This window comes from Tursiops truncatus, chromosome 16, assembly GCF_011762595.2.
Source record: "Tursiops truncatus isolate mTurTru1 chromosome 16, mTurTru1.mat.Y, whole genome shotgun sequence".
Classification (NCBI taxonomy): domain Eukaryota; kingdom Metazoa; phylum Chordata; class Mammalia; order Artiodactyla; family Delphinidae; genus Tursiops; species Tursiops truncatus.
In genome coordinates this window covers 24,144,590-24,170,132 of record NC_047049.1, presented here as the reverse complement: position 1 = coordinate 24,170,132, position 25,543 = coordinate 24,144,590, and the positions used below count along the sequence as shown (strand labels likewise).

Below are 25,543 nucleotides of genomic sequence, written 5' to 3'. Positions count from 1 at the left end.
TCCGGAAGCAAGTTTGATTTTGTGCATTGTTGTCTGCAGAAAGATGGACCCTGCTAGCTGGGTGCCCAAAAAAGAAATGTCCTTGTCTGCATCCTTTCTCTGGAGCGTGATTCTGTCTGTGCGAAGGATTATTCTTGCTGTAATATCTCCCAAAGTGATTGAACAAGTAATTTTTTTTCTTTTCTCTGATGTGCTGCTTGATATTCTGAATGCTGATGATGCTCTTCAAAGTATTTTCAATCTATTCATTTCACCGACCCCAACGAGGGTGGTCATGTCCACAGAAAGGCTAAATTTTGGGCTGAGATAGTCCCTTTCTTTTAAAAAATCAAACAAGTAACAGATCCAGGAATGGATACCTTATTTAGGTTTCACATTTGTTCTTAACTTATACATTTTAGTTCCTAGTGGTAGTACATTAAAAGGCCACCTGCTACTCATTTTTAAGGATTCTAAAGGTACAGATCAAAAAAAATGATGGAGGAAGGAGTGGGATTTCTTTTCATTGCAGATCTGTCCATGTGCCTCTTCTCCAGACCTCCTCTTCTCAGATTTTCTAATTTTGTTCCTTCCAGCCCCCCAACCAATGATGCAAGCCATTCATCACGGAGTCTGTATACATTCTTACCTTGGGCCATTTTCTTTCCACACAAAGTGAGTGATAGCAATTAATAATAGTAAAACAGCAAAATCATATAAAAATACTTTGTACAACTCTGGTTGCATAAATTTAAAAGATTGGTTGAAATAGATAATTTTCTTGAAAATATGTGCACACATCGAGGCTTGACTCAAGGAGAAGTAGAAACCATAGAAAGATTAATAACCATGGAAGCCACCAAAAAGGCTGAGAGAGAATTAGCTGCAGCATTGTCACTGGGGACCTAATTATTTTAGAATTGAGTTCCTTCACACTTTTAAGAATCAGATAATTCTCAGGCTATATAAATTTTTGTGTGTGTGTGAATTTAGAAAAATGTACTGTATATTCTTTGGGGTAATATTGATTGGCATTACTATACTGATGTAACTCCTGCCTTCTGCTGTGATAATGAACAAAGACTCCAGGCCGAGGAGAGAGCTTGGGGTGAGTCCTTGGCTGGGGTGATTGAGGAACAAGAAGGAAGAGGTGGTTCTCACAAATTATGTAAATACCAAATATTAACTTCTTAGATAAGATGTGAATGACCATCCTATTAACCTCCCAGTGTTTAATTCTGTCATAACACCCTATGCGTATCTCAGATTATTGGTTGTATCCGTTCCTTGATTATCCATTTTATGGTGGAGTCACTCACTAGAGGTGAACTTGAGGGTAGGGAATGCATCTTATTCTTCTTTACATCACTAGTGCTTTTACAGTGCCTGTCATAGATGGGTCCTCAATGCATGTTCAGTGAGTGAATGAATAAGTAGGTGAGTGGATGAATGAGTGAACAGAAGGGTACTCTGCTCACTTTATGAAACTAGCAGAAATCTTGATATTGAAATAGAAACAAAAAGAAAGCTATAGACTTAGGTCACTTATGAATAGGTATGCAGCATCCTAAATTCTAGCAAACCAAATTCAACGGTACATGAAAAGAATCATCCAGTATGACCAAAGAGGGTTTATCCTGCAACTGCAAGGATAGTTTTCTACTAAGAAAACTATTGCTGGCGGTATGGAAATGTAAAGTGTTACAGCCATTTTGGAAAGCAATCTGGCAATATCTATTAAAGTTAAAAATATATATGTCTTTTGAGCCAGATAGTCCACTCCTGGGAATCCATCTCAATAGAAGTAAAAAGACAAGTGCATAGGGACACATGTATAAAATGTTTATTGCAGCATGGCTCAGAGAGGCAAAAAAGTGGAAACCAAGTGAATGCCCATCAGAGGGGAGGAGCTGAGTATATGATGGTTCATCCACACTGTAGGGCATTATGTCCCCTTCAAAGAGAATGAATTAGAGCTAATCCACCTGATTTCCACGAAGTATTACTAAGTGATAAAAATCAAGGTGCATAAAGGTATATAAGAGGATCCCATTTTGCTAAAAAATAAAGACCAAACTCAAAAAGCAAAAGGAAAACAAACAAATCCCTGTATCTGTATATTCACTAGTTGAACAGCTGTGAACTATATTACTTCTTTTGAGTTCAGTTTCCTTGTTTGTGAAAGTGGGGTGATGATAATGCACATCTCATAGGATTTTTGTGAAGATTAAATGAGTTAATACATGTAAAATTCTCGGTATATAGAAAGTACCTGAGAAATATTAGCTATTGTTATGATGATGTTATAATGATGACTTTAGTAGACCTAAATAGAATATGCAGAATTCAAAGAAAATTTGGAAGAACACATAGTAGATTATTAACCTGGTTACTTTATGTATCAATGAGGGATTGATGTGGGTTGAAGGAAGAAGGAAGGTCAAAGTAAATAAGGAAAAGGAAATAAAGGTATATTTTCCATTTATGCATTTATTTAGAACTGTGGCACATGGGACTATGTATAAAGAAATAAAATACTTGTAAAAGGAAATATTTATTACTAAGTATATCAAATCAGTAGACCCAATAATGCAGTGCAAAATAATATATGCTAAAAAGACATTTACTAAAATTTAATCCCATCCCTTCTTAAATATAAGCCTAAGAAAACTTTGAAAGGTGTTTATTTAAAGATATAAAGGAAAATATATTAAACACCAGCCATCATTAACTCTGATGGGAAAACATTAGAAGAGGGTTTCTTGAAGTATATTTTCTGGAATACTAACTCCACAAGTGGAGTAAAAGAATTCCCTCGTGCAGTGGTTTGGGAACATGACGCTCACAGATAGTCCACACCTGATTCACAGTATCGGCATGGCAAAAGGCCTAAGTCCTTTTTGACCTTTAGGTTCTAGGTAAAGTGCCTCTTCTTTAGAGGAAACCCTTCTTTCCTTCTCTGTCATATTGCTCTGCTTATTTCTTTCAACTGTAATCATTAATTAAGAGAACTCCACTGAAATGCAGTGAAATATTCTTAAGAATTTTCTCCTGTGTGTTCTAACTGTTGTTAGATCATAAGCTCCATTGATTTAATCAGTCTTCCTGCTAAATTTTTTTTTTTCTTAAGGAATTTTTGAAGAAGTTTGTCCTTAGAAAATCAATTTCTGTGGCCATTGCAGCTGAGAGTCATGATTACCTTATTTCTACTGTATGGATTGCTTGTTGAGAGGTATAGGCTCATGGTAGAATTTCAGGCCTCAGTTCTTCATACTTGCAAAAAGGAGGCAGTTATTCTTTTTTTTTTTTTAATTTTTGGCTGTGTTGGGTCTTCATTGCTGCACGTGGGCTTTCTCTAGTTGCAATGGGCAGGGGCTACTCTTCGTTGCGGTGCACGGGCTTCCTATTGCGGTGGCTTCTCTTGTTGCAGAGCACAGGCTCTAAGCACGTGGGCTTCAGTAATTGTGGCACACGTGCTCAGTAGTTGTGGCACACGGGCTTAATTGCTCCGCGGCATGTGGGATCTTCCTGGACCAGGGATTGAACCCGTGTCCCCTGCATTGCCAGGCGGATTCTTAACCACTGCGCCACCAGGGAAGTCCCGAGGCAGTAATTCTTGCATCTCATCTTGCCTAGAAGTGTTTCATGCACAATAGAACACATATTTTTATGAAGTCCTTTGGGTTTCCCTGATGGAGTGAGTTTGACATTGGCAAGACAGTGTTATGACCGCTATCAGTGTTCAAAGGCCACTTTTCTTTCTCGTGGTCAACCTTATAAAGCCATGAGTATGGCCAAACAGCTAAGTTATCTCTTATCCTTCCTAGTGCTTTGTGTTAAGATCTGTTTAAGCCTGTGCTTCTTTTTTTTTCTTTCCTTTTTTGGTGGGTGGGGTGGTCAAGAGAGGTTTTCAGAATTGAAGGAATTTCTTTACTTTCTTTTCCCTCTTGTGATCACAGAATAGCTGCGCTAAGCCTTCATGCTTGAGCAGAACTCCGGCATAGATAAAGTATATGTTTGCCCCTCATCAGCTGGGCTGAATGTCTGTGTTGTACTGCAGTGATTATAGCCACAGTCACATTTTCTGATTGCTGGCATTTCTACGAGCTACCCTTCGATAAAAAAATCTCTGTTTGTCCTGAACCGATAACCACAGATGGGCTATTCAACCATCTTTATTACTTCTTTCTCCTCCAGGTCCTCATGAACATGGAAGGCATAAAAGTCCGTGAAATGCAGATTTTTGACTACAGGAAAAAAATCGCTGAATCAGAGACTAAATTAAAACAGCAACAGAACCTGTATGAAGTTGTGCGGTCAGACAGGAATCTGTATAGCAAAAATCTGGTTGAAGCTCAGGTAAAGAATATATTTATGTCTTTACATTTTGATTCTTCCCCATCCTGGGTTTAAAGCAGTTTCTGTTATCCTAATGGCAGGATTTAAAATAGATGCAGAAAGAAATATCGTGGAATTCACCTGAAAGAGAAGATCAGTTTATGCAGAACTGTCAGATTGTTTGAAATGGAAATAACGAAACTTGATTGGATGTGAAGATCATGGTGCTGGTTTTAATTATTATGTAGAATTGCCATTCTCCTCTTTCTAATTTTTAAAACTGCTAATAGCTACCGTGACTCAGAGGGGAGCAGTATACACTTGTCATTTAATTGCAGAGCTTTGCTTTGTAATCTTTTAGTTAAAAATGCTTGTTGTGATTCCAATTCCTCTCTTGTACAGTGAAGAATAAAGTGTGTGTGTGTGTGTGTGTGTATGACATATTCATTATGTATACTTTATCTCATGAGAATATTTGCAGAGTTAATGCTATAAAGTACTTTGAGGTTGATGGGCACAAGATACAAAGGAATAGCCCAGTTGAGACCATTGTTTTGAGTGAGTCTCCCTTAAAAGCTCTTGAATGTGTTTTGAACTTCCATAGGCATGGTGATGTCTATTTAATTCACTTTCAAACATTTCTCCTTTTATTCTGTTAGGATGAAATAATGGAAATGAATAGAAAATTAAAGATTATGACTCATCACGTAGATCAATTGAAAGAAGAAATCTCAGCCAAGGAGTCAGCACTTGCGAAGCTACATCTGGAACAACAGCACATAGAAAAGGAGAAGGAAACGTTGAAGGTACACACCTTATAATAAAAGCAATGAACCAATAGTCAATCGATTGGACCTATTGGGGCCAGGCTCCATGCTCATGGAGGGGAGTAAGGGGGCAGGAAAAACAACCAAAGCACCTGGAGGATGACCTCCACCACCTCCAGGTCAGTCTTCCCTAGAGGAGTGCTCTCAGGTAGAATGGGGAGGGGCCGGTGCAGATGCAGAGCACCTAGTTTACCTGTGATGGCTATCATGGCATCAGTGCAAGAGAACTTAGCAGGTCCCAGGAAGTCCTGGAACTTTCAGGCTGACCACAATCTCTTTGCATTTACAACCCAAGTCCAGCACTTTGCCTGTACTCAACCCTCCCAAACTCCTCCCTGGGGCTTCTATAAGGCAATGCTGGCAGGACCCTTTGTCCCTCTGTCCTAATCCTTGTTTACTTCATGTGCATGTGCCTTTGCTGCCCTCAGCATCATTAACTACCAGGTGTCAAGCTTTGTCCTCACTTGATTTGCCCTCAACTAGGTTCATTGTTCACCTTACTTCTGTGAATCTAAGAACTTTGCAGCCACTCCTCTAGGGAATCACCTTTGTCTTCACACGTATTACTAAGATATATACTTTTAAATCTACTAATTTAGAACATTCTATGTCTACTAATATGATATAAAGACTCTTCCCCAAAATACATGCCAAATAATTATACCATATCAAATCCTTGAACTAAATGTTTTACTGTACACATTCACTAAACCTAATGTATTTTCCTTTTCCTATCAAATCCAGTAGATTTCCCTTCTAATCCATTTGACCAAAGAATTAAAAAAGGAACTTCTAAGAGAATAATGCCACTTTTATTTTTTGCATATGTTTATGAGCCACTTGCAGGAACTTTCTACAAACAATGAGACTGGTTACCTCAGTTTCTGCATATAATTAACTTCAGAGATAGTTCCTATCTTGAAAACGTGTATCTCGTGTTGGACAGGTTTAATGCCAAATTTCCTTGATTCCATGATGCCATAGATTGACCTATGCACTCTCAGTTTAATAATAGGTTTTGTCAACTTAATGATAGGTCTTCATGGAAACAGAACTACTACATTAAATTAAGATACGTGAGGTTTGAGAAAGATTAAAATGTAACAAAAGTGCCTTTACAATAGAGATATGTTAATTGATTTATTTACCTAAAACTGTCATCTCCCCACTCTAGTTCATGACAGAAAAAAACAGAAAATTCTATACTAAAGTTTATTTACATATAAAGAAACATAAATATATTTTCTAAAATTTGAAAATATCCTGTGTCTTTGTCCTTATTTTCCTTGTTTGAAAACAGTTTTATAGAAGGCAGTATGTTTCTATACCACCCTGGAGTCTATAGTGGGATGGGGTTTATTTATTATGGGCTGAATCAGAAGAATCTTATTGTAAACGTTGCTTCACCCACGGGCTTCATGGACCCACGTTAGCAAGGCTTCAGTGTAACTTGACTTGGTACATCATCTCTTCGTTTCAGAGGATGACATTGATCCTCATCTCTTACTTTCCCAAGTAATGCTCTTCTCAAAAGATTAACTATTGCTGCATAATGGGGTCCAAGGTAGACAAAATCCTGCTTTAGAATAAGTAATGTCCTATGCAAAAAAGCAATTACTCCTGATTCCTTAGTTTGACTTTGGTTAATATTGGTTTCAATTACACTCTCCATCATTAGACATCTACACACATAGCTCCAAAGAAGCATCATAATAAAATAAAGGATAATAGGGTCCTGTTTTTTGGTCCTGGGCCAGCAGAGTTGGCAGCTTGTGAATAAGAGAGATGATTAAAGGGCTTCTGCTCTAGACAGTCTGCTCTAAATGAGGAATCCTAGGTCTGGATAGCTTTGGGTCATCGATTATAGGAAGATGGTTGCTTTGGACTTGCTGTGAAACTAGGATGCCTTTTCCTCAGGTTTTCCCATTAAGGCAAGAATTAGGAACAGAAAAAGGCTGCCTCCTTGATTTATTATTTGAGGTTATCCAAGGGGAACTTGCAGTGGTGCTTTGACTGGATAATTTTGGCCTATCATTAAGCCCATTTGACATTCTTTAGAAAAATGTGACAGCTTGAACGTTGAGTTTCATTTAGCCTCTTGACTTTTTTAGCCTCAAAGATGAATCACGTTTACAGAGGTCTCTGGATTTCAAGCATCTGAGGTTCGCGAACCAAAACCCTGGAGGGGAGGGCAGATTTTCTAGTAACTTTGCTCCATGAGAGACATGTAGTTTATTATTATGAGTTCTACAAAGCTATGTGGCTACATAATCCCTCCCGGAAGGGCAAGCCCTAGCCTGTTTGGTAGACCATGAGATGCCTTTTGACAGGACAACCCAATTTACTGCTTCTCCAACTCGACAGACAATCGTCCATAATAGGTCATCCCCATCCTCATTCATCTCCCTCAAAAGAAAAGTCTTGCTTCTTCCATGTTTCTTTTTCCTTTTCAGTTGCTACCAGGCTCTCCTGACTCCTCAGGATTCTAGACATTGTCAGCACGTGATGGTTATGACAGAATGTCAGTAGATCTTTGTAGATGTTGCTGCATCTGCGTTCATCTGCCCATTGTGTCCCCGTCTTGTTTCATCAGCACTAAAGGGGCCGTCTCATGTGGAGTGTCTGCCTTCCAGTCCTAACAAGCTCTCGATTCTGTTTGTCACCTCCCAATCATCCCACGTCAATCTGACAGCACTTTGACTCTTGGTGAATAATTCAGCAGCAAATTCTCTATGTCCAGAGCTCAGCATCACATTAGCAACTGGCTTCAGGGCACCATATCCTTGTACTTAGTCGACTCTCTAGAGTGACACGGATGGGAACTGTCGGAGGGGAGTGGGGGAGACAGAGAGAAAGCCTAATTATTCTCATGGCCAGAAGACTTTAGGTGGTCCTATTTGTTCTGCTAGAAATAAACAGATGGTTTCTGTGAAACCCAGTGAATGTTGGGATCCTGTATGAATGGGTGAAACTCCCTCAAGTATGATTCTTGAGATATGACTTATGCCTGCAGCAAGATTGGATGATATATATTCTGTAAACACCTGTCACAAAACTGTAAAATTGTAGAGGCAGTGACTAAAGAGTGTGTCCTGACATTGTGTTACAACTTCATACCTTGGGTCCCACCTAGAACATTACTTGATGAGCTTTTGTGTGCACAGTAGTTGTTACCATCTTTCCTGGATGAGACAGCTCAGAGTTACAGCTGCTAAATGCATTAGACCTAAGGTATTTTGTTGATGTTAACATTTGCTGCCAACGTCTAATGGCGCATCTTGTTTACAGCCCATAAATTTATGACATAAGGAGACCACTCAGAATTTTGATATATTATGAAAAAAAACACCCAGCAATGCCAAACACATGAATGGTTTTACATTTCAGACAGATACTTTTACACACCATTGATTGCATTTTAATATAACAGCCATTTCATTTTGTTCTGCTGATGGATTCTGATCAGCTCTCGGCACTTAGGAACAGGGAAGTGAATGTCACACATCTGGGAAAATAAAAGTTTTATTAAAGAAAGCATGAGCCCAACGGGTATTTTATTGCTGTCTTTGCTGTCACCTTAAATGATTATAGAAGTAGCAAGGCTGGTTCTTCACTCTCTTTCCTAACAGGCAATCCCCCAAAGTGGTAAACACTAGACCAGATCTTTTCTCACTAAGTATTTCCTTTTGCTTATCCCTGGACCAAAATATATTTCATGAATGAACAAACAAAACATCATAAAGGAAACTCTGGGTTTTATAGTAGCTAGCTGCATTTAGTTTGTGACATTACAGGTCTTTTGCTAGGTGCATAGTATCTTGTACTGTTTGGATACGTCTGAGCTATTCAATGAATGACTCTTGGTCTTCATGGATTAGAGGCAGGCTGCAACTAGAGTTGGGTTGGTTCGCAGGCACTCACTTGGCAAATATTCGGTGTTCTGTCATCCCAATGACATTTCTGGGTGGATGGAGGTGGGGGACCCAATACATTCTTGAAGGAGAAAATTATTACTTTTTCATTTTCACTTGTTGACCTGCAGGCCATTGAAAAGTTGGAGCCTTTTTTTTTAAAAATAATATTTATTTATTTGGTTGTGCCAGGTCTTAGTTGCGGCACATGGGATCTTTTAGTTATGGCATGTGAGATCTTTAGTTGCAGCATGAAAACTCTTAGTTGCGGCATGTGGGATCTAGTTCCTAGACCAGGGATTGAACCCAGATCCCTTGCATTGGGAGCGTGGAGTCTTAGCCACTGGACCACCAGGGAAGTCCAAAAAGTTGGAGCCTTAATATTGTCTTGTCATCTCCCTTGTGATTTCAGGCATGGGTGAAAGCAGAATTCTTCCTGCATTTTTCCTTCTTGTGTTGACCTGGTTGTGATACCACCTGTCCTTCCTGTATGGGCTTGGAGGCTCTCGAAGACTTATTCTTCTTTCCTTTACTATGATTAACTTTGTGGCTCCCCGTTGCATACTGTCCACAGCACATGGCATACAGGGCCCTTCTCAGGTTGGCTCAGCTGTTTTACCAGCCTTACCTCCTGCTATTCCCTACCTAATACTCTAACTCAGCCACATTGGATGCTCTGCTGTCTGGTCAACACACCAGGTACTTTATAGTTTACATGCCTTTGTTCACACAAGCCTGACCATTGACTGCTCTCTCCCCAGCACATACCTCTCCATTTTAGAAATAACTGTCAACTGCGAAAACCCTGACTGATTTTTCCCTCTAAACCCCAGGAAGAAATATGAACTCTTTCCTGTTCTCCCATGTCCTTCTTCACACAGTAGAGAGCATTTCCACACCGTAGTGTAGTTGGTTATATTTGTCATCTTCGATGGGTGGCGAATCCGTCATGTCTTACTCATTTTCTGTATTTGACTTGGAACTATTGTGTGGTGATAGCAAAGGGGGCAAAAGCTTTGGAATCAAAAGATCTAGGATGGCATTTCAACTCTGCTACTTATTAGCTGTGTGACCTTGGTCAAGTTGATTTGTTTTTCTTTGTCTCTGTAATTGCATTTGTGAGATGGGGATAAGAGTACTGAGGCAAAATACCTAATATCATGCCAGGGATATTGTAAGCCACAAATATACTTGTGGAATTGAAGCAAATGTGTCCTTTGATGAGGGGAATTTTCCTTCTGAAAATGACCAGTTCATAGCATGCTTTCCCCATCACTCTTAGGATTTCCATGTAGCCTCAGGAGCCTCAAGATCTGAGTTCTCCCAGGAAGCCTTGCTAACAACTGCAGTCCTCTGACCTCCTGTAGCATCAATTCACTGTCTGTGTGATAATACAGATCCTGGAACATTATTGCCTGGACTTGTTAATATTTGCATAATACTTATATATCTTATCTTCTCATCTAGATTGTAATCGTCTTAAGAGTAAGATCTATATATCTTTTTATACTATAACATCTCTTCTGTTCCATCAAGATGTTTTATATGATAGACCCTTGGTTGCTATCTTTATTAATTTAAGTGTTGCTTGTAATAGGCTTTATCTCTGCAGTTGATATGCTGGTGGTATTAGGACTGTTATAGGAGCTGGTACATACAGAGCTGCCCTCACCCAACCCCCCACCATGCTGCTCCCCACATCCTTCTCTGTACTATTTGTGAATTTTCCCCATGTTTAGCTGGTAAGAGAACTGCTGCTGAATACCAATGAGGTCCCTGCTATACTTATATAGAAAAATGATGGAAATCCCTCAAGGGCACAACTCATAGAATAAAACATGATCACCTTTATGTGCACTGTTGTTTCTTTACAGGCTGTGTGTGTGTGTGTGTGTGTGTATATGAAGCTTGCTTTGCTTGTGAGGATGATCAAACCATGCTAAATGAAACATCACAGGGAAGTATAAGAAGCACACTGTCCATCTAAATCTGGGCCCTGCCGTCCTGGTTTGTGCTGTTACAGAGCAAAATTGGTCTTTCACTCTTTGTCAGGCTGAGCTGCAGAAGCTGAGACAACAAGCATTGGAGACCAAACACTTCATTGAAAAGCAGGAAGCCGAAGAGAGAAAACTCCTGCGAATCATTGCTGAGGCTGATGGGGAGAGGCTGAGACAGAAGAAGGAGTTAGACCAGGTAAGAACATCTCACCAGACCTGCAGACCTTATCAGCAGACACAACCGTTTGATGCAACTCTTCACAAAGCCTCATTCTTTTCTAAGCTCTTCCCTTCAGTCTATCAGAAGAACAGCCCCAGAGGCCCACCTTCTGTTGATGGATTATGAAATATTCATTCATTTATTCAGCTCCTATTTATGAGCACTTACTATGTGTCAGCCACTCCTCTAGGCTCTGGGGAATGCACTGACCAACAAGAAAATAAGGTCCCTGTCCTCAGGGAGCTTACATTCCAGCATAATATAATTGCCCGTGTATAATTACAATGAATAATTACATAATTTGGAGGGTAGAAACTTAAATGCTTTCAGAGATCTGGCAGGTTAAGAAAAAGAGACATTGCCTAATGCAAGACAGTAAGGAATAGTAGAACTTGGCAAGAGTTAGCTCACCCTAAAGGCATTCAAATTTAAACACTTATAATGTGTTGGAGAAAACCAACCAAGCAAACAGGCATGGGCCAAGGATTATTGTATTATTATTATTATGGATGATTTGTTGTACTCTTTCCAACAAGGCTACCAACTGTCATGGGAGGAGTCCAGTGTTGGTTGTCTAGCAGACTATTTCCAGGGCCTCACCCACTGGGTGCCTAGCACATGTGGCCATTGGATGGGTGTTCATTGACAGACTGAATGCTGCTGCCATGATGAAACGTGGGACTTTTTGTCCCCTGGTGGCCGTGCCCTTCCCTACCTTTCTAGGTCATCAGCGAGAGAGATATCCTTGGGTCACAGCTAGTCCGTCGCAATGATGAGTTGGCTTTGCTCTACGAGAAGATCAAGATCCAGCAGTCCGTGCTGAATAAAGGCGAGAGCCAGTACAACCAGAGGTTGGAGGACATGAGAATCCTCAAACTTGAGATCAAGAAGCTTCGCTGGGAAAAGGGGATTCTTGCCAGGAGTGTGGCTAATGTTGACGAACTCAGGTAATAGAAGACCCCCTGGGAGCTGAGCACACAGCACTCTGTGGGGAGCTCCTGAAATGACCTTGTGTTCCTCCTGTTGGTCATTGAAGGTCTTTATCAAGTTGCATAAAATAATTTTTTTTATGTTGAAATGATTAGCAGATAATGAGAACAACTTTTCCATAATCCAGAATCTATATCGTGCCCATTCTATGTCACAAAAAATGAACTGGTTTCCTTTCAGGGGAACATAAGCAAGTGCAAAAGCATTTTTTGAAAACTTTATTCTGGATTTAGAAAAAGAAATTTCAAGTCAAATCATAACCACAAACTAGTTACAACTCAGAAAAAAATTCCCCCAGTGAGATTTTTAGCATTTCTTTAATAAGGCAGTATGCAAGAAATGGAGCATCAATATTTAAATTGAATCCTGGTAACGTCTGCATGTCTTTTTCTTGGAATTACATGCAGAATGAAAAGAGGGGAAAATTTAATTTTACACTGTTTGAAAACTGTGTTTCCTTAGAAGGCGGCCAGATATTACATCTCACTCTTGATTTATCTTCTGCGGCTTTCATTTGAGCTTAGTGTGCCTTCCCTTTGCTTTAAATCTTACAATATACAAGATCTACTTTCCCTTTGGGAAAACATCACCATATTCCATATAGGCAATTGCAGGAAACCACATAATAGGTCTGGTGTTTTCACAGTAGCTATCTTATTCTCCACAGACTTGTAGATGAACAGTATCCTTGGCCACCTTGGGACAAGGACACAGTTTGGATCTACTTCTTAAATTAATTGAATTAGATAGTTTTGGTATTTAAATGCAGTGAATATGTTCAGGAAGAGCAAGGGAAGTTGCCGCCATCTTGGATAGATCAATACTCTTTTTTCTTTTAAAGAGTTGCTCATATTTCAGACGATGAAAGTAGTACAGATACATTGTAGAAAACATGGGGCATGCAGAAAAATTATGAAGATGCGATTAGAAAATCTCTCATAAGTTTACTATCCAGAGATGCTACCATTGACATTTTGGAGACAAATGGGTTCATTCTAAGTAGCTATTGAATGATCTCCAGGACCATCACTAAACTTGCCAGCCATGTGTTATTTTTATTATATACGCAAAGGACCAAATTCTACCCATTCTCAGTCAACATTGCTGGTTTGTTGATAATAGATTTTACCTTTCTTTATAATGGGAAGACAATAAAAATATTGGAGGCAAGCAGGCATGAATTCCAATCTCAGACTTGTCACCTACAAGCTGTGTTACCTTGGGCGAATCACTTATCTGAGCTTAAGGCTTGCAGTTAAAATTAAACACGAAAAGGAACATAATATGCCTAGCACAGAGTCTGGTACAAAAGAAGCCATCAATAATAGTAGCTAACTTGCCCTTCGCTACTGATGACACTCTAGAAAATCGTAGTGTTAAAAATATGGTTTTAATTCTAAGCAGCTTGAGCTCCCTGTTGAGTGAACATTATGCAGTTAATTCTAATGGTTTGTCTTGCTAATGAGGGGAAGTTGTATTATTGGTTTAAATGAAGCAATTAAGTAAAAGAGATGGCTTAGTATTAGTAATCTGCGCACACGCAGCAGATGAGGACAGATAATAATATCCTCTTGCCCGTGTCAACACGAGTGCTTGCCTCTTCTCCACCTCCCAGCAGAGCTTCTCTTTCAATAGGGTGGCAGCCAGCTCACTGGATACTGTGGATGGCTGTAGCACGTTACCTATTAACTAGAGATTCCTACAGATTTTAGAAGTGTGTTTGAGCCAGAGCTAGTTCTTCGGGACTTTTTCAGCCATCTGTGTAGTTGCGGAACATGAGAGAAAAGATCACTTCTAATTTGGTGTTTTTCAATGCTGGCTACACATTAGAATTACCAGCAGGACTTAAAAAATCTATGAAACCCAAGCTGCATGCTAGACCAATTAAAGCAGAATCCCTTTGGGGGTTGGGTCCAGGCAAAGGTATGTTGTTAAAAGTTCCCCAGGTGATTCCAGTATGCCATCAGGGTGGTGATGCGCTGCCCTAATTGATGTCAGGTTCTCACCTGAGCCTCAGTCTCTCGCATTCGGATGCCATACCTCATGGTGGAATGTGGCTTGTTTTCTGCTACTGTAGGAGACGTTTAGACACATTGAACAATATTTTGAAATCCTCATAATTTACCTCCTCCCTCTTCTTTCCATATACTTCTAAAATTCCTTGGGTATCCAGAATCATAATTCTGAAGCTCTGGTACTTTTTTTTTGTAAAGCTGAAGCTGAAGTCTGCACTCTGCAAGAATTGATATCATCTGTGTCTTGCGCAGATTAGGAGGCTAGTCTCAGTGGTCCTGAAGTCTCTCTGATCACAGCTTTTTGTATAAGATGGAGTGGGCACGTAAAGGATATTCAAATGGGTGGAGAACTTCTTTGCAAAAGAAAGTTTGTCTTGTTCAGGCAGGAGCTTTTTCACACGCAAAGGGAATTCCTGAAGGAGAGGACAAGATGCCGAGCCCTGGAGGAGGAACTGGAGAACCCCATGAACGTGCACAGATGGAGAAAGCTCGAGGTAACATTCGGGGGAACCTTCCTCCCACCCCCAAACCTCCTTCTAACCTGCTTGTCTTCTTACCTAAAGCACGGTAAGAAGCATGTTTTTATTTCATACTATGCCATTGTCACCTAAAATCCAAGGCTAGATCAAATGTAAATTGGATTGTTCCAGATTTGGGTTTTGTTTTTAAAAGTCTTGGACAAAATCCTTTCTGCCTAAAGAAGACCCAGTGAAAGCTGTGAACTGGCCTCACCAATTGACATTGATTATTATTATTTTTTGTTGTTGTTTAAGCAGTGTTTGGTCAACCAGCTATTTTGCGGCTACCTGTTTGTCTTGGATGGTTAATTGCCTTCAGCTGCGCTGGCTACCAGCGTCTTCGCCATCTTTCAGTTGGCCTTTGCACCCTTTTATTTCCCAAAGAAAATAGGGCTTTTGTGAACTTGCCCTTTTTTCAAAGAACTAGCATTGTGTTAGTCAAACTCCTTCTTTTAGGATCTGGGAACACAGTCAAAGTCCCATTGGTAGGTGATGGATAATAAATCTCATATTTTATTTTATGACCTCCTGATAGACATTTCCACCAGCAGATAACAGTAACAGACAAGCTCTGCTTATTCAAGAAAAAGATGCCCACCTCCTTTAGTTGTACCCAGCAATGTGGGTGCCAGAAGGGGCTTTGACTAAGTGAACAATTAGGGTGTTGGGAGAATAGAAGTATGTGATATAAGAAAGAGCAGGGCAAGGGGGAAAAACAGCCAAGTAGGTTTTTGTTTTCTATTTTCACTTTTTCCTTTAAATGAAGAAAGCATTAAGGATAATGCATTATAAATTGTTATGTAAACATGAGGCCTGAGTTTTAACCACATCCAGTCTTGCCAAGTGAATGTGTGCCAAATCTACTTCCAAAATATGGATATCGGTTGGCACTGCCTAGTATTTCTTAAGCAAAGTCATAGTCAATGGAATATCTCCCCCCACCTCTTTTGGACCCTCATTTATTCCTCTTCAGATGCCAAGAGTGGAGTAGCTTACTAAATAACAATAACATGGATGCACTTGGAGAAGTGGAGCTGAAAATTTAATTTAATTTAATTAATTTATTTTTGTGGTAGCTTTGATTGTTGCACTTTTGTTTTAAATTGGAGTACAGTTGATTAACAATGTTGTGTTAGTTTCAGGTGTACAGCAAAGTGATTCAGTTATACATATACCTGTATCTATACTTTTTCTAAGGAGCTGAAAATTTTAAATTCATTTACTGTCACATTAGTTTATTCCATGTGTTTTCAAGCAGATCTTTAAAGTTTCCAATTCCATGTCAATGTCTATTAAAAAAATTAGAAAAGAGACTCTGGGAGGTAGTTGAAAATATTTAGCTGCTAGATTAATTCAGAATGTCAGTACAGTTGAAAGTAAAGCTTTGGTTCAACGTCTAGAGGACAAATTATCAATATATAACTGTAGATCTTGTTTGAATTGTACACAGATAGCTATTGAAGGCGCATCAGAGCCTTACAGATTGATAATGCCGTTTGAGAGCTAAATGCCATGGTCCTGTTCTGCTGCCAATTATTAGCAGATGTTCACATCCTAGAAACTTTCCCCATCATAGGCTGTAATGAATCTTCTTGTTGACAATTATGGAAGGAGAATCCTGAAAACGAATGAATTAGGGAACCCTGTCTCATTCCTATGGAAACAGAAATGATGGTAGGGAAAACCTCAGAGCATAGTAATTAAGAAGCCCAAGCTTTGGAGCCAGGCATATCTGGGCTTGAATCCAGCTCTGACCTTTATCGGTGTGGGTAAATGACCTCCTCTGAGCCTCAGTTGCCTTATCTGTAAAAGGGGAAGATAATACTGTCTAGTAGGGCTGTCATGTGACTAAAATTTGATAATGTATGAAAAAAAACACTTAGCATAGTGTCCAGATGGCGGCAGGTATCTGGCCCAGGAGGTACCCAGAACCAGGTATCTGGCCCAGGAGCTACCATTATTGCCGCTGTTGTTATTATTTCCCCTGGTGGAATAAACATACTCACTTTCCATTTATTGGCTAACTAGAGCCAAACATCAGTCTGTTTTGATGACTCTCTCATCTGTTGTACTTTTTATTTTTTTGGTTCTAATTCTTTCTGTATTGGGTCTACATCTTTGCAATAGATTTTAACAGAACAATAATTATTTTACATAGGGACCTCAGTGCTTTGAAACTGATAATTTCAGCTGCTTTATTTTGCTTCCCTCGAGTAGGCCAGTGACCCCAGTACCTTTGAGCTGATACAGAAAATTCATACCCTGCAGAAGCGTCTCATCAGCAAGACAGAAGAGGTGGTTGAAAAAGAGCTGCTCCTTCAGGTAGCATTTCCATTGTCTGTACTCATCGAACAAGTATATTTTCTTAGCACCATCATCTCCAGGACAATGTTTTCAGAATTAGTTATTTGGCAGTGTTGCATGCCCCATTTTTAACTGTAGATGGCAACAGGGACTCACACAGAGAGAACAAACAATCTGATTAATTGGTCTTTTATGCTGCCATCACTGATATTTCAAGAATTCTAGAAAATTAAGTTCAAGGCTACACTTACTGCATTGGGTAATGTGAGCTCCCCGCTGCTCTGCAGTTTTATTCGTTAGATTCTTTTAAATACTTTTCTTCATATCTTCATATGATGTGAAATGCCATGATTTTGACTTTGAAAACTAGCTTTCACATAGAGCGCAAATGTCCTCTTGAAGGTTTGTGAGAGTGAAATGGAAGGAAAGGTATCTTTTTGAGGATTTTATGCAGTAAGTTATTCTGGAGCAATTAACAATGGTAACAGCCTTGTGGGCCTGTATCTTTGCAAGTGCCAGTTGTCACCACCATCATTTCCTTCATCACCATTATCATCATCGTGCCAGATACTGTGCTGGTGGCTTTATCTCCTTGTCTCAATTCCTCTTCACAGTTCTGGGGTTGGGGGTTGTCATCCCCAATCAGCGGATGAGGATGATGAACCTCAGGAGTTTGGTGTCGATACAGAATATAAGCTCTGGTGTTAGGTGGCCTGGGTTGGAATCCTGCCTCTGCCAATCTGTAGCTGTGTGAGGTTAACTTCTCTGCACCTGAGGTTCTTGATCTGTATTATGGGACAATATAGAACCTATGAAAAGGGATGTTGTTGGGACATTAAGAGTGTGCAAGACTAATGGCTCAGGATCTCCATCTTTGACATCATACCTTGTCCTATTTCGTGCACTCACACAGATGCTCCTGGGCTGCCTGGGTCCTAACTCCCCAGATGTGGGGAGAGAGCTCCTATACTTTGCTCCTGGCCAATATCCCTGATTTCTGAGGGCACTCCAGTGTGGGGAAAGCCTGTGATTCTCCCCGGTAATAAAATTAACCAGCACTTGGTAGAGAATTCTAGAATATAAGGCTACTTATTCCCAGTAGTGTAACCATTTAACTTCAGTAGCTCCCTACGAAACTGAGTAATTCAGTGAAAGGAAGAGCATGGCTTCACTCTACAGGCAGGACAGAAACTAGCATGTAATTGTGCCAAAAGAATTAATTTATCCCCCTTCATTTTAGCTGCCCTCAGTCATAGTCTCAGGTTTCATCACTCTCGTTCAATCCCCACACGGGGAAAGCATGACACCTCAATGTCCTCGGTCACCGTTTATCATGTACCAACAACAGTAGCTCCCTCTTTTGCCTGGGCCCTCCGTGTGGCTGGCCTCATGGAAGGTCTGTGTCTCTGTTCATTGTTTTCTCTACAGTCAATGAAATCTGAACATGGGATGTGTGTTGGATGAAATTAAGAAATTAGTGTTGATTATATAAGGTGTAGTAGGAGTGTTATGGTTATGTTTTGTAAAAAAAAAAAAAGCCTTTTTATAAGAGAGATGTATTGAAGTATTTACAGATGAAATGATACATAGTCTGGGGTTTATTTTAGAATTTTCCAGCAAAGAAATGAAGAAAGGGGGAAGGGATCGGAGACACATGGTTATGGAGATGGAGGACGGATGAAATAAAATTGGCAAAATGTTAAAAATAAAAGGCATGTTGAAAGGAGGATTGAAAGAGCTTAGCATTATGCTTGGCAAATAAATGACCAATTATTCTTATATTTCTAATTCCAAAGCCCATAATATTAACCATACATTGGGTTCATTCTGTTCTTTTTCTACCTGGTTAAGGTTGGTGCTCAGCTCATTAATGTTCAGCCTACTTTTCTAATATAACTAAGCATTTACAGGTACAAAATGTCCTTGAAAAACTTTCATTTCTTCCCGCAGGTTTTGAAATGTGGTATTTTCATTTTCATCTAGTCCTAAATATTTTCTATTTTCAAAATTATTTCTATTTTGAGAGTAAATCTTAAAAAATATCCACTGTTTCTCCTATGATAATTAAAAGTACAAATTTAAATTTCTAAAAATATAGGTATTTAAGTTATCTTTTAGTTATTGATTTCTCACTTTTTGCATTGTGATCTGTATTATACTGATTCTTTGGAATTCATTGAGACTTGTTTTGTGACCAGCTAAATAGTCAGTTTTATTTATTTATTTTTTAACCAGCTTTTAGTTTTATTGATCTTTGCTATTGTTTTCTTTGTTTCTATTTCATTTATTTCTGCTCTGATATTTATGATTTCTTTCCTTCTGCTAACTTTGGATTTTGTTTGTTCTTCTTTCTCTAGTTCCTTTAGGTTTAAGGTTAGATTGTTGGAGATTTTTCTTGTTTCCTGAGGTAGGCTTGTATAGCTCTAAACTTCCCTCTTAGAACTGCTTTTGCTGCATCCCATAGGTTTTGGATTGTGGCGTTTTCATTGTCATTTGTCTCTAGGTATTTTTTGATTTCCTCTTTGATTTCTTCAGTGATCTCTTGGTTATTTAGTAATATATTGTTTAGCTTCCATGTGTTAGTGTTTTTTACGTTTTTTTCCCTGTAATTGATTTCTAATCTCATAGCACTGTGGTCAGAAAAGATGCTTGATATGATTTCAGTTTTCTTAAATTTACTGAGGCTTGATTTGTGACCCAAGATATGACTTATCCTGGAGAATGTTCCGTGCGCACTTGAGAAGAAAGTGTAATCTGCTGTTTTTGGATGGAATGTCCTATAAATATCAATAAACTCTAGCTGGTCTGTTGTGTCATTTAAAGCTTGTGTTTCTTTATTAATTTTCTGTTTGGATGATCTGTCCATTGGTGTAAGTGAGGTGTTAAGGTCCCCCAGTATTATTGTGTTACTGTGGATTTCCTCTTTTATAGCTGTTAGCAGTTGCCTTATGTATTGAGGTGCTCCTATGTTGGGTGCATATATATTTATAATTGTTACATCTTCTTCTTGGATTGATCCCTTGATCATTATGTAGTGTCCTTCCTTGTCTCTTGTAACATTCTTTATTTTAAAGTCTATTTTATCTGATATGAGTATTGCTACTCCAGGTATCTTTTGACTTACATTTGCATGGAATATCTTTTTCCATCCCCTCACTTTCAGTCTGAATGTGTCCCTAGGTCTGAGGTGGGTCTCTTGTAGACAGCATATGTATGGGTCTTGTTTTTATATCCATTCAGCAAGCCTGTGTCTTTTGGTTGGAGCATTTAATTCATTCACATTTAAGGTAATTATCTATATGTATGTTCCTATGACCATTTTCTTAATTGTTTTGGGTTTGTTTTTGTAGGTCCTTTTCTTCTCTTGTGTTTCCCAGTTAGAGAAGTTCCTTTAGCATTTGTTGTAGAGCTTGTTTGGTGCTGCTGAATTCTCTTAGCTTTTGCTTGTCTGTAAAGCTTTTGATTTCTCCATCGAATCTGAATGAAATCCTTGCCGGGTAGAGTAATCTTGGTTGTAGGTTCTTCCCTTTCATCACTTTAAGTATATCATGCCACTCCCTTCTGGCTTGTAGAGTTTCTGCTGAGAAATCAGCTGTTAACCTTATGGGAGTTCCCTTGTATGTTATTTTTCGTTTTTCCCTTGCTGCTTTCCATAATTTTTCTTTGTCTTTAATTTTTGCCAATTTGATTACTATGTGTCTTGGCGTGTTTCTCCTTGGGTTTATCCTGTATGGGACTCTCTGAGCTTCCTGGACTTGGGTGGCTATTTCCTTTCCCATGTTAGGGAAGTTTTTGACTATAATCTCTTCCAATATTTTCTCCGGTCCTTTCTCTCTCTCTTCTCCTTCTAGGACCTGTATCATGTGAATGTTGCTGTGTTTAATGTTGTCCCAGAGGTTTCTTAGGCTGTCTTCATTTCTTTTCATTCTTTTTTCTTTATTCTGTTCCGCAGCAGTGAGTTCCACCATTCTGTCTTCTGGGTCACTTATCCGTTCTTCTGCCTTAGTTATTCTGCTATTGATTCCTTCTAGTGTATTTTTCATTTCAGTTATTGTGTTGTTCATCTCCGTTTGTTTGTTCTTTAATCCTTCTAGATCTTTGTTAAACATTTCTTGCATCTTCTCAATCTTTGCCTCCATTCACTTTTCGAGGTCCTGGATCATCTTCACTATCATTATTCTGAATTCTTTTTCTGGAAGGTTGCCTATCTCCACTTCATTTAGCTGTTTTTCTGGGGTTTTATCTTGTTCCTTCATCTGGTACATAGCCCTCTGCCTTTTCATCTTGTCTATCTTTCTGTGAATGTGGTTTTTGTTCCACAGGCTGCAGAATTGTAGTTCTTCTTGCTTCTGCTGATAGTCAGTTTTTATAACCAATGCCTAGGTTCTTGAAAAAGATATGTATTCTCCAAATGTTCAAGATTCGGGAGTCTATATGATGTTTGTCAGACCAACCTTGTTAATTGCATTGTCCAAATCTATACCTTTCCTAATTTTTTTGTCTACCTAATTACAGAAAAAAAGTTTGGAGATTTGTCTATTTTTCCTTGTAGTTTTTGGCCTTAAGTACATCTTAAATTATGTTCACAAGGTGAGTAAAAGGTTATAGTTAACACTTCTTCCTGTTGAATTGTTCCTTTAATATTATGCAAGAACCCTCCTTAATCCTTAATGCTTTTACTTATAAAATCGTGTGATATTAATATAGCTTTACCAGTTTTTTTTGCATCATTTTTCTGTACTTTTAAACTTTTGGTGTCCTTATATTTCAGTGAGTCTCTTGTAATTAAAAAAAAACCTAATCTGATATCTTTGTTTTTTGACTTGTGTGTTTAGTCTATTTATATTTATTGATAATTTTAGGGTTATTTCTACTTCTTATTTTCTATTTACCCTGATTTTTTTTTTAATGCTCAAAAATAGTGTGTTCCTGCTTTCTCTTGGACTGAGTTTTCTTTATTCCCTCTTTTTCCCTCCACCACTCATTTCTGTCTCCTCATTACTCCCTATTCTCCTTTTCCTGGTGTATTTATTTATTTTTGCTGAATAGTACCACCGCTCAGTGTAATTCTGTCTCTCTCTGATTTCCTTAAAAATTTAACATGCATAGTTGACATCAAGTCTAAACAAATGTAAAGTTGATCAATATCCTTATCCTTCTTGCAAACAGTGCAGGGACTTGGAATGTTTTAACTCCAGTTACCTCCTACAGTCTTCCCAGTATTAGTCATCATCATCAGTATTTTATAGAGTCTATGAATTATTTATTCAGATTCACCAGAATATTTACCAGTTCTTTTGTTTTCTGTTTCTTCACCTCTCCAGTTTCTTACCTCTAGGTTCCATCTCCTTCTTCTTGAAGTGCATCCTTTCATAGTTCTTAAAATGACAAATTTTTCAATGACTAACACTCTCTTTTGCTTGTCTGAAAATGTATTTATTTTGGCCTTACTTGTAAATGGTTAAGTTGAAACCCTGTTTTCTACTTGTACTTTGAAGATGTTAGTCCTCTGTGTTAGCTTTTAATGATGCTATTGAGGAGTCTGCTGTCAGTCTAATTATTATTGCTCCTTTTTAAGTATCCTGCCCTTTCTTTGTTTGATTGTTAGAGTTTCTCTTTGTCCTTCATGTTCTGGAATTTCAGCACAATGCATTTGGTATGAATTTAGTTTTAATTACTATGCTTAGGACTCATTGTGTTTCCTGAATCTGAGGATTCCTGTTGTTAAAAAATAAAATTTAACTGAGTAAATTTTAAAGATATTATTGGATTTTTCCAACAATTCATGAATTGGGCAACATTCCGTCTAGCAATTAGAAAGGAACTCTAAAGAGCTGTACAAAATGGAAAACTTTTATAGGCAGAAGGGGGCAGGACAAGGAGGTTACTAGCAAAGAGTGAGTTGTCTCAGGCAAGGTCACCTTCCTTTGGGGTACAGGGGTCTGTCAGGCAGATTTCCTCACTGACCAGGAATGACCAGTGCTGACTGGGTAATTTCAAACTGACCAGTTGAGATTACATTTCTAGGAAAGGCTGAAATTGCAATTGGGTTAGGCATTAAGTCTCAGTTTGTTGATGTGGGCTTAACACAAGTGACTGCATTTTGGGCCTTTTGTCTCTTTTTTTAACACTGTGTCTTTGAATAATCTCTCCTTTATCTTTCTATTTTCACTCCTTCTGGAACTCTTATTAGATGTATGTTGGACTTCGTCCCATTCTTTTTTTCTTGTCTACTGACCTCTGATATTTTTCTTCTCTTTACTTATTGTGTTACATTTTCTCAGCTTTATCTTCTTGTTCACTAAGTCTCTCTTGAGGTGTGCTTATCTGCTAATAGCCAATCCATTGAGATTTTATTTTCAATAATTTAATTTTTATTTTCTAGAGATTCTTTTTCACATATGACTGGTCTTTGTTGATAGTGTCTTGATCTTTTATGTTTTTATTCCTTTCTTTATGTCTTCAATTAATTGAAACATTTATTTTAGAGTCTTTATCTGATTGTTCTATTATTTGAAGGTCTTGGAGGTCTTTCCTATTGTTTACTGTGACTGCTGACTTTCATTCATGGTGGACTTTTTCCGTTTGTGTTGGATTTTGGATTATGAACTCATTTTCAGAAAGGCTTTATTTATGGAACTTGGAAATGGTCCAGGTTAAGGGTATGTCCTTTCATTTGTTTCTGTCGGATGCTGTAAGAGATATCACTTGCTTAGGATAATTTTTTATGTTAAATTCTCATTTTGGGGCTTTCTAGACTACCTGGTTGATGTATATTAGAACTCTAAACTCTTATGATAGAAGACCCATGGATACGAATTCTCAGGGTAGGCATTTTTTTCCCCATGCAGAACCCAGGAGAGATAGTTGGATTTCCTTGTGGTCTTCCTGTCCCGGTGGGTGAATTTCTCTTTGTTGTCTATTTACACTGAGGCTGTAACTCTTTTAAGTTCCTAACTTTATGTGGAGGAGTCTCAGTACTATCTACCCACTTCATGCAGGCTCAGTACCTCATCTTTTATCCTCTTATGGCCATTAAACTCCAAGCCCCTTGTTCAGCGAGTCCAGCCATTTGTCCCAGTCAGCCCCCAAGGGAGCGCTGCAGTTTCTATTTACTGCTCTAATACGCAGTTCACCCTTTGATTTTGACATTTGAGGATCAAACTACTTGCAAACTCCATTTTGTGATTAAAAGGATGTGTTGTTTTGTTGAGCAAGTCTAATGCTTTGTGGACTTTAGTTTTCAGGTTATTTAGTATGCCATAATGCCATAAACAGAAATTTCTTGTTTATTCTAATCCGTAGTTTTCTCATCCATAAACTGGGACGATAAGTACCCACCCACAGAATTGAGTGGAAGTGCACATACAGGTTGATCAGAGTGTTTAGTTATCATTAACATTATGGTGATGATTGTTAATATTATTAACCAAAAAGCATGTTTTTCCAGGTCTCCAAAGTTTAATATCCTGCTTCACTCCCCTTTGTCCAGTTTCTCATTTCACCTTTCTTTTGGATGGTTGGGCTGCCCTGGATCTGCTGTGAGTTTTCTTCCAGAGCTTGTGCATCTGCTGACAAGCAAGCCTTGGTATCTTGGTGAAACACCGGGTGCTCCACGGGGTTTGACAGTTTCTCAATTTCATCTGTTTTATTAAATTATGAGAGAAGTTCTCTAAACTCACAACAGAACATTTTGCAATTAGGAAGATTTTTGGTGGAATTCTTAGTATCAGAACATTTTTAAAGTGATTGTTTAATCTGTTACATGGTGCTGAAGAGCCCCTATCATTTCCCAGCAGCAGATGTAATGGATGTTTATTTGCCCCCAATAGACTGTGAGTTCTTTGAGGAAAGGCACTTGTTAATTAATCCTTCTAACCCCAATGCCTGATACAGAACCAGGCATATAATAAGTGCTCAGTAAAGATGGACAGGCTCTTTGCCTGGGCAACTCCTGTTCACCCTTTAGACCTGAGACTAAATGCTCGCTCCTCAGGGGTCCCTCTTAGGTCTCTAGGTTAGGTTTCTTGGTACACGTTCCCATACCTTGACTTTGCTTTCCTACCACTGTCACACTTGTAATTAATGAAATACTTGCAATTGTGTGCTTAGTGACTTTCCTGCTAGACCATAAGCTTCACAAAGGCAGTTCCCATGTCTATCGCAATGATTATTTCATCCCTCGCAAATATTTATTTAGTGACTGATTCAATGTTGCAAGAACGGTGGTCCTTCAATAAGTGATGTGTCCCACAGTCATTTGAGTTCTGTCTTTGAGCTCTGAGAGGTTATGGGAATTATTGTTCCTGTTGCCTCTGCATTTGTGTTATTAACTTCTAACTTTGCAGGAGCCTGGAATTTACTGTGGTTTACAATGTTGTGTTAGTTTCTGCTATATAACAAAGTGACTCAGCTATATGTATACATATATCCCCATGTCCCCT

The 25,543-nt window shown here is 38.8% G+C and overlaps 1 protein-coding gene across 1 annotated transcript in view; it reads left to right on the top strand.

The window, feature by feature from the left end:
• Nucleotides 1-25,543, top strand: part of CFAP58 (cilia and flagella associated protein 58) — a 117,010-nt gene that overhangs the window by 31,862 nt on the left and 59,605 nt on the right. The window contains exons 10-15 of the mRNA XM_073793987.1: nt 4,177-4,338; nt 4,977-5,123; nt 11,108-11,248; nt 11,996-12,219; nt 14,660-14,771; nt 17,013-17,117. Coding sequence (XP_073650088.1) covers nt 4,177-4,338; nt 4,977-5,123; nt 11,108-11,248; nt 11,996-12,219; nt 14,660-14,771; nt 17,013-17,117 — 891 coding nt within the window. The remainder of the gene's footprint in view (nt 1-4,176; nt 4,339-4,976; nt 5,124-11,107; nt 11,249-11,995; nt 12,220-14,659; nt 14,772-17,012; nt 17,118-25,543) is intronic.